Below are 10,201 nucleotides of genomic sequence, written 5' to 3' on the forward strand. Positions count from 1 at the left end.
ATGGCTACCTCTTGGGCTCTGTTCAAAGGCGTCTCCTTACAGCAGATCTGTAATGCGGCATGTTGGGCATCCCCTCATGAGGTTCTACCGACTGAAAGTCACTGCACCTTCTCTGGCGCATACTGTTCTCAGTATCGGGGCGTCTGAGGGGTAGTCTGGAGACTAGTGTTCGGAGAGCGGGCCTGCTATATGGGAGTTTCATACGTCTCGTATGTGAGTCGTCGAAACAAATAATTGAAAGAGAACTCAAAGTTATTTACATAACCCCGGTTCTCTGATATTATAAGTGAGATGACTCGCCACACTCCCCTCCTCACAAGAGGAAGATAGGCATGCTTGAATGGCCTTTTGGCAGGCGCGTGGACCCTGTTATGGGGAAGGGGGCTCACCCCATTGGGCGGCCTGTCTGTCTCCAACAGACGTTTGTGTTTGGTTCTTTGAGTTTTCTGGACACAGGCACGTTCCCACATGAGTCGTCCCACTCATAATATCAGAGAACCGGGGTTATGTAAATAACCTTGAGATGTTTTGTTTGTCACTGGTATCGTATATCTGTATATATATCATTCATACATCATTCTCCCCATCCTGAACATCATTGTATACACAGAGTGCACCACCAACTAGGGATCCCAATCTGAACCCAATCTTATATTACACACTCATCATAATGGAATGAAAGTACTGTATTTACGTATAAATAGCAGTTCTCTGTATAGACCAAACTCTTGTATTGTTTCAGTTCCATTTCCTTAAGGCATCAGCACTCAACACAACTCTCTCTGAATTAGTTAATATTGTTGACATTAAAGCTAAGAGCCTACAGGGCTGGAAGGCACACAAACTCAGACATACACACAAACACAGACATACACCCAAACACACACACACAGAGAGAGACACACAGACTAAAAAATGATATTCTCAGGTCAGAGTCTGACACCCAGATCTACAGCCAATTCCCTTCTCAATCCTGACTTCACTTGTTTCAGACCGCACAGCAGAAACAGAGGTTGTTGGGAATGAATATACAATATAATGAGACATGTTATAAGAAAAGGTCACAAGTTTAAAAAAAATGAATAATCCCGCTGAGCTGGGAAAAGAGAGAGAGAGAGATTCTCCCTTGAGGCTAAGCTGGATGGATGTAAATACCAAACAGTATGTTAGTACATCCATACGTTGCTGAGTGGTGCGATGGTAATTTCCCTCTCAGATGAGGATAAACGCTCTCAGATGACGTCTGAGGAATTTCCTGCCGAGGTTTGAAGCAGCGGCAGCGCTGCATTCTGTTGTATCAAATGGAGAACATGTGGGAACATCGCAGTCATGTTAAGTTATGTCAGACAAAACTTTTAACTCCTAGTAAAGATTTAGGCCACCATTCATGGTAGAGATAAGAGATTATATCGAGGTTACTCTTCTGCGAAATAAAGTTATTGAAGACCAACTTTTAATGAATTACCACATTGTAAATGAAAGTGACATGGATTGCAGCAACATGTGTGACAGACAATTGAAATATCATTATCAAACCAAGGCTTTTGTATTTGTTTCTTTGGATAACAACTTCCAAATAATAAGAAATTAGGCTACTCTCCCACCACATGTATTTCCAATTCAGACAATAAAGTACAATATGCCACAGTAGGCCTAATGGACTAATTACTGTACGAAAATATAAAGGTTCACTATTGAGTGTTATCACGTTGATCTACAAATAAAGAAATATCCGCTATCCATACAACACTACCAGCCTAACCACGAACAGCTCATCACACACAGACAACCACTAAACAAATAGAATACATCACAGTCTCGAGTAGCACAACGTTTCATCTTAACATGGCAACATAGGCCTAATTATACATCCAATCTGTTTTGTGGAGCTGTAGCCTATTTCTGTCTGTTGTCCCCACTTTTCCCTGTCCTGTTCATTGTTTTGTATGTTTGTTTGTTTTTTCAAGTGATTAAAATGATTGGTTAAAAACATAATTATATATTATTTGTGCAACTTTCAATAACTTCATTACTATTATTAGAATACAATATAATTTGATTCAAAATACAATGCAATCATGATTTAGTTTCAAATGTCAAATGTGTAGCTTACAGTTCAGGAATATTTCCTTTTACCCTCTTGTTAAGAAATGACCATATTTGATTCAGACAAGTAAAATCATTAATGGATAACATAAATTGGAAACCATGGATTTGCGTAGGGTAGGCTACATTGCCATAGTAGATTTGCCGTGGTAAACGAGGAAATTAAATACTTTATTTCAGTTGTGCGGAATGATTGTCAAATAGATAAATCGCCCTTAGTCGGGTAGAATTGCCGGATGAAATTGTTCAGATGATAATACCCATCAAAGATAAACCCAACATCCGCGTTAGGGAGCAGTAAATCGGTGGCCAATGCTGCTTGTAAATGAGATCAGCTGCGTTGGTGAATTTACCACGTATTGATGGTTTAACATCTGCCAATAATCTACTGGCCAATCTTCGTTGCAATAGGCCCATGGAAACATTCTGTTTGTTGTTGTTGTTTCAGCACTGAGAGGCCTGGACACCAGACCTATGGATGAGGAAGAGGAGGAGGAGGAAGATGAGGACACTAGTACAGTGGAGCCTCAGCTTAACGGCGTAACGGAGAAGTCTAACGGGAGCGGTAACGGACGTTCCTCTCAGATCCTCTATGTGATAACATCCAGTCCCGGTAAACCGGACCACAACATGCCAGGTCAGTGGGCCGGACCCAACAGGACCAACGGACACACCTCTAGTATGTAGATACCAATATCCTACCTACTTAACTATCCTATCTACCTCTAGTATGTAGAGACCAAGATTGTTGTTTTCTATCTCTCAGTTACCAACATCCTATCTTTCTACTTCTCTGGGGTTTCTAATATGGCTTTCTACTACGACTCACCTCTATTGATACCGACATGTCTACGTCCTATCTCTCCATCTCTCAGTTACTACTTGTTTGTTTTTTTGTACCTTTGGTACTGTTTTTTTTTAACCTTTCTGGGGTTTCCCTTATGTGTAACCAACATCGTACCTTTCTGGGGTTTCTCTTATGTGTAACCAACATCGTACCTTCCTGCATCTGCATGCTGTTTTCGATTGTTCAAAAACGGTATGTTTTACAAAAAAGGTGTGAGACCTGTTTGGTTATAGGGATATACAGTGGGGGAAAAAAGTATTTAGTCAGCCACCAATTGTGCAAGTTCTCCCACTTAAAAAGATGAGAGAGGCCTGTAATTTTCATCATAGGTACACGTCAACTATGACAGCCAAAATGAGAAAAAAAATCCAGAAAATCACATTGTAGGATTTTTAATGCATTTATTTGCAAATTATGGTGGAAAATAAGTATTTGGTCAATAACAAAAGTTTCTCAATACTTTGTTATATACCCTTTGTTGGCAATGACACAGGTCAAACGTTTTCTGTAAATCTTCACAAGGTTTTCACACACTGTTGCTGGTATTTTGGCCCATTCCTCCATGCAGATCTCCTCTAGAGCAGTGATGTTTTGGGGCTATCGCTGGGCAACACGGACTTTCAACTCCCTCCAAAGATTTTCTATGGGGTTGAGATCTGGAGACTGGCTAGGCCCCTCCAGGACCTTGAAGTGCTTCTTACGAAGCCACTCCTTCGTTGCCCGGGCGGTGTGTTTGGGATCATTGTCATGCTGAAAGACCCAGCCACGTTTCATCTTCAATGCCCTTGCTGATGGAAGGAGGTTTTCACTCAAAATCTCACGATACATGGCCCCATTCATTCTTTCCTTTACACGGATCAGTCGTCCTGGTCCCTTTGCAGAAAAACAGCCCCAAAGCATGATGTTTCCACCCCCATGCTTCACAGTAGGTATGGTGTTCTTTGGATGCAACTCAGCATTCTTTGTCCTCCAAACACGACGAGTTGAGTTTTTACCAAAAAGTTCTATTTTGGTTTCATCTGACCATATGACATTCTCCCAATCCTCTTCTGGATCATCCAAATGCACTCTAGCAAACTTCAGACGGGCCTGGACATGTACTGGCTTAAGCAGGGGGACACGTCTGGCACTGCAGAATTTGAGTTCCTGGCGGCGTAGTGTGTTACTGATGGTAGGCTTTGTTACTTTGGTCCCAGCTCTCTGCAGGTCATTCACTAGGTCCCCCCGTGTGGTTCTGGGATTTTTGCTCACCGTTCTTGTGATCATTTTGACCCCACGGGGTGAGATCTTGCGTGGAGCCCCAGATCGAGGGAGATTATCAGTGGTCTTGTATGTCTTCCATTTCCTAATAATTGCTCCCACAGTTGATTTCTTCAAACCAAGCTGCTTACCTATTGCAGATTCAGTCTTCCCAGCCTGGTGCAGGTCTACAATTTTGTTTCTGGTGTCCTTTGACAGCTCTTTGGTCTTGGCCATAGTGGAGTTTGGAGTGTGACTGTTTGAGGTTGTGGACAGGTGTCTTTTATACTGATAACAAGTTCAAACAGGTGCCATTAATACAGGTAACGAGTGGAGGACAGAGGAGCCTCTTAAAGAAGAAGTTACAGGTCTGTGAGAGCCAGAAATCTTGCTTGTTTGTAGGTGACCAAATACTTATTTTCCACCATAATTTGCAAATAAATTCATTAAAAATCCTACAATGTGATTTTCTGGATTTTTTTCTTCTCAATTTGTCTGTCATAGTTGACGTGTACCTATGATGAAAATTACAGGCCTCTCTCATCTTTTTAAGTGGGAGAACTTCCACAATTGGTGGCTGACTAAATACCTTTTTCCCCCACTGTATACTGAACAAAAATATAAACGCAACATGCAACAATTTCAAAGAAATCAGTCAATTTAAATAAATAAATTAGGCCGCAATCTATGGATTTCACATGACTTGGCAAGGGCACAGCCATGGGTGTGCCTGGGAGCGCATACAGTAGGCCCACCCACTGAGGAGCCCAGCCAATCAGAATGAGTTTTTCCCCACAAAAGGGTTTTATTACAGACAGAAATACTCCCCCTCAGACGATCCCGCAGGTGAAGAAGCCTGATGTGGAGGTCCTGGGCTGACGTGGTTACACGTGGTCTGCAGTTGTGAGGCCGGGTGGACGTACTGCCAAATTCTCTAAAACGATGTTGGAGGCAGCTTATGGTAGAGATATGAACATTAAATGATCTGGCAACAGCTCTGGTGGACATTCCTACAGTCAGCATGCCAATTAAACGCTCCCTCAAAACTTGAGACATCTGTAGTATTGTGTTGTGTGACAAAACTGCAAATTTTAGAGTGGCCTTTAAGGTGCACCTGTGTAATGATCATGCTGTTAAATCAGCTTCTTGATATGCCACACCTATCAGGTGGATGGATTATCTTGGCAAAGGAGAAATGCTCACTAACAGGGATGTAAACAAATTTGAGCTCAACATTTGAGAAAAATAAGCTTTTTGTGCATATGGAAAATTTCTGGGATCTTTTATTTCAGCTCATGAACAATGGGACCAACACTTTACATGTTGCGTTTATATTTTTGTTCAGTATATATTAACAGATGTGCATCAAAAAAAATGCAGGTACTAATATTTTACTGTCTGAATCGGTTCTGTTAAAGGGCTTTAGGCTAACATGTGCAGGTAGATCAAGCCTTACACTGAGTATACTCTTTCCATGACATAGACTGACCAGGTGAATCCAGGTGAAAGCTATGGTCCCTTATTGATGTCACCTGTTAAATCCACTTCATTCAGTGTAGATGAAGGGGAGGAGACAGGTTAAAGAATTATTTTTATACCTTGAGACAATTGAGACATGGATTGTGTATGTGTGCCATTCAGAGGGTGAATGGGTAAGACAAAAGATTGAAGTGCCTTTGAACAAGGTATGGTAGTAGGTGCCAGGCGCACCAGCTTGAGTGTGTCAAGAACTGCAACGCTGCTGGGTTTTTTACGCTCAAATGTTTCCCGTGTGTATCAAGAATGGTCGGACACCCAATGGACATCCAGCCAACTTGACACAGCTGCGGGAAGCATTGGAGTTAACATGGGCCAGCATCCCTGTGGAATGCTTTCGACACCTTGTAGAGTTCATACCCCGACGAATTGAGGCTGTTCTAAGTGCAAAAGGGGGTGCAACTCAATATTACAAAGGTGTTCCTAATGTTTTGTACACTCAGTGTATAATACTGTACAAATATGGTGTAGATGTGCCAGACCGTTTTTATTTTATAGCCCCCTTTTATCTCTTTCTGATCAGGTGCCTCCATGCCTGTCTGAGACTCTACTCAAGTGCATAGGGTTCTTCTTCACTGGTATGTTTCTTCTAAACTGTCTGATTTCAATTGTGTTTCTGTGTTGACAGTGTGGACCATCTACGCTCTAGCTGCTCTCCTGACTCTGACAGTCATAGCCATGGTGGCTAAACTACTCCTGCATATTACAGTGAAGTAAGTATTTCATTTTCCGTTGTTTGCTGTAACTTATGGACAGTAAAGTTGTATTGTACTAATGCCTCAATAGTGTAACCGAAGTGTAGTTGATTGCATGTAATGTCTTTTTAACGCTGTGAGAGCCCCAGCAGGTGGAATATATAACCTAATGTTACTATTCTCTCTTGCTATATCTATTTCTCTCTCTTCTCTCCCTCTCTCAATCTTTTTTTCCAGATCTCCCAACATCCCAACCATCAGTGGTTCAGAGAGCTGCAGCGGGCAGAGTGCTGCGTCCGAGCCCTGGATCATCTTCTACCGGCCCTCCACCATCTCCCTCTTCAAGAAGAAGCTAAAGAACCACCACGGAGACCTCAGCCCTCTGGTGGGCAACTAGCGAACTGCAGTCTGGTCCACTACATCACCACCATCACCACTACTTCACCCTGTACCAGGGCCTACCGCACCAGAGCTAGCCACAGAGCTAGCCCCTCTACCAATGAGACTCTATGGGGCACTGAGCTACAAAGCTAACATGCTAACTAATGACTGATTCACTGACTCACTGAGTGACTACTACCAAATGGCCCAAGAGCCAAATCCCTAAAGGGGATCCAGACAGGGCTGTCTGTGTCTGCTGTGTACAAGGCAGGAGAGGAGGGCAGATATACAGTGTAAGGTGGACTTTTTACTGGGAGCCATGCATATTCCCTATCAGTGACTGTCATAGGTGTCTCACAGAACAAGGGGTTGGATCTTGACCAATGTCAGAGTAAGGCCTAGATTCAATCAGATCAAGCGTTAAACAGCGATATCTGATGTTTTGGCGGTGTCAGAGGTGTAACTGTGTTGGAGCAGTCAAATCGGTTAGCAGCTGCTCTTGATCACTGTCACAAAGCCACACCCACAGCTCGCGTTAGAAGTTCAGAAGGAGAAAGTGTAGGCTCAAATTAAAAATCACTCAACGAAATAAGAGTAATCGAGGTATAGATTACAACTCACATTCCTGTGTTCGAACTTGTAAAGAAGGCTGCATGGGATTTCTCTTAATGCGACTCCGTGCAGCCAATGATAATGTCCGCTTTAGGGATAATGCCAGGAGCCACTTGTGGATTTGAAAACTCTAAAGCAGTTCCACCTCCGACACTGCTATCTCTTCCACACTGCCTCTGGAGGAAACTGTATCAAGAGTCTCTACTATGGCCGCTGGTGGATGAGGGATAGGGGGGGGGGTTTCATTAAACAACTGCCATTTAAAGGAGTCTTTGAAATGCTCAGAGGTTCTCTCTCGTCCGCTCAGCTGTGGGTTCTTATCTTTCTGGTTTAACTATGTTTAAGTGCCTTAGGGCTCTTCAACAAGCCTGCTAGGCTTCTTTCCCTCTCCCCTTCTCCTTGTCTCTGAGTCTATTGCTTGTGATCCCCACCCTATGACAGACTACGTCAATTGGAATTACTGTAGCGTGGGCGAGACTTGGAAAAAATGTTTGCTTGATTTCTTTTCTATTTCTTTTTCTATGTGCACTTATGTGTAGTCTTCTTGGACATTACTGAACATATTGTTATCGTTATGTTGCCATTTGATTACAAGGAGGGGGTAAATTGTGTTGTATATTGTGTAATTCAATGTGGGGGATGATGATGACATATGTCCTGCTCTTTCATTTTGTGTCTCGGCAAAGCAATGGCGAAATCCATCAAAGTCGTTTTTGTACTTACTCATCAACTGCAACTTAGCTCAGAGTTTGGAGCTTTTTTTTTTTCTTCCTGTCTTCAGCAGCAGATTCATTCCCACATTCAGAGGGCTCACTAGACCCAAACAACCTCTCTCAACTTGCAGCTAAAGCACAACTAATATGGGATGAATGAATGAACTCGTGATAGTCCACTGTGCAAGGCAAGCAGACTGTTGCAGTCCGGTGTGTTTCTGTGAGCTTTGAGGACACGTGAAAGGTCACAATGTGTTAATGTGCTCCTGGAATGCAGCAGGTTGGAATTCCATAAAGAGAGGTTGAACCATAGAGATGAAATATATGTTAATATATATTACATTATACTGTATATGTATAATAATGTTAGAATTGTATTTCTATCAGTTTGTTTTTCCCAACAATCTCAAACATAGTCAAAGCTGATTAATCTGGTCCAAAACCTCAATGCACTTAAATTTGCCGCTACTTGTATGGTGACAGATAAATAGTACTTCAATCTAGTTTGGCTCTTATCTGCTCTCGAACCAAAACCGTTAGAAACTGATTATTGGAGATTTGCAAACTGCAAACTTGATATTGAGAGCACTTGCAACAAAAGGGTTACAGTTGATATGCAAAATTGCACGAATAGATTACATTTTAGGTAGTGTAACTTGGTCAAGAAATACTTCAATTTCACCTCATTTAAACATTCTGTCATAAACAGCACATGTTCAACTTCATAAAACAACATGTTTTCCCATCTCAAGGGTTAGGAAAAAAATACTATTGTAAGTGCCAATAAAGTGGCATTAAAGTAACAGGGTTGACATAACCAACGATTTATATATACTCTAGATGACTGACAAGGGGGCGCTGTTTTGAAGCCACCGCACCGCCATCTTGGCATTCCCCCACCTTTGTAAAAAATATTTTGGAAGCTGTGGAAATGCATTTATAAATGTCTACATTTGTTTTTGCCACATGTATTATATTACAGACACCTTAATGCATACTTTTAAATAAAAGTATGTGAGCTAAACATAAAAATAAAGAATTCATAAATAAATAAAAACATTTAAAGTATTTTCTTTAGAGAGTGCTAATGTTACTGTCCCCACTACAACAACAAAAATACTTAAATACATGTAATTTTGTATTTTAAACATTTCAATGAAATACTGTAGAATTCCATTCATTCCTATGGAGGACTGCTTTTCTGAGGAGTGCCAATATGGCCGACCGGTGGCTTCAAAGCCTCTCATTGGCCAATACATAGCATCAGCAATCCAGGGTTTATATACATCATTGACCGTAACATGGTTGAGGTTTTCATCTTAAATCAGCCATGCTTGTGATGGCTTGTGACAGGGGGAATGGAAGCTTGTTGTGTGCAACAGAGAGGGGCAATTGAATGGCCAAAAAGAGTTGACCCAGCTCACCTGCCTTTACACTATGATTTTACTATTATATGTTCAATGTTTCTTTTGAACGAGAGTTCAGTTCACGTAACAGGGTTGACCTTAAAATGAGGGGCAGACGTATATTAATCACTAATCACATTAAATAAATAATAATCTTCAGAAATAACTCTGTCAAAACAAGAACATAATTAGATGAAATGAAAAAAATGAAATAATTAGGGCTTTACAATGATGGTGAAAACCTAATGACATTTTGTGGTTAAGTGGGTTCAAATCTTCCTACAAGTCAGAACAACTTGACAAGGGACATTTTTTTCAAGTGCAGATTTCTTTATTCATATAAAAAAAATCTGATGTATTGAATTGTCCATGTGGTCTATATTAAAGGGCACTTAATTTAATATAACAGGCTTTTAAGATTCAATATTGGTGCACAATTTTTACTTAAAATATCAAAGGGACCAGTGGTTGTGTCCCAAATGGCACCCTATTCCCAACTATATATAGTGCACTACTTTTGACCAGTGCCCTATGTGTCACATTGGAATGAGGTTTAGGATTTATCGTAGGTGTGACTTAATGAGAGGGCCTCGCCTCGCGATGCAAGGAACTTTTCTTCTTCTCTGATGTTTGTCTGCTGGGTGACCTAATGTTGTATTTTGGCTG

General features: G+C 41.3%; 1 protein-coding gene across 1 annotated transcript in view; it reads left to right on the forward strand.

Annotated features, from left to right (window-relative positions):
* Window positions 1-7,650, forward strand: part of LOC121584623 (kremen protein 1-like) — a 110,391-nt gene extending 102,741 nt beyond the window's left edge. The window contains exons 8-10 of the mRNA XM_041900618.2: window positions 2,555-2,785; window positions 6,357-6,441; window positions 6,661-7,650. Coding sequence (XP_041756552.1) covers window positions 2,555-2,785; window positions 6,357-6,441; window positions 6,661-6,820 — 476 coding nt within the window. The 3' untranslated portion in view covers window positions 6,821-7,650. The remainder of the gene's footprint in view (window positions 1-2,554; window positions 2,786-6,356; window positions 6,442-6,660) is intronic.
* Window positions 7,651-10,201: the final 2,551 nt, after the last annotated feature.

This window comes from Coregonus clupeaformis, chromosome 16, assembly GCF_020615455.1.
Source record: "Coregonus clupeaformis isolate EN_2021a chromosome 16, ASM2061545v1, whole genome shotgun sequence".
NCBI lineage: Eukaryota > Metazoa > Chordata > Actinopteri > Salmoniformes > Salmonidae > Coregonus > Coregonus clupeaformis.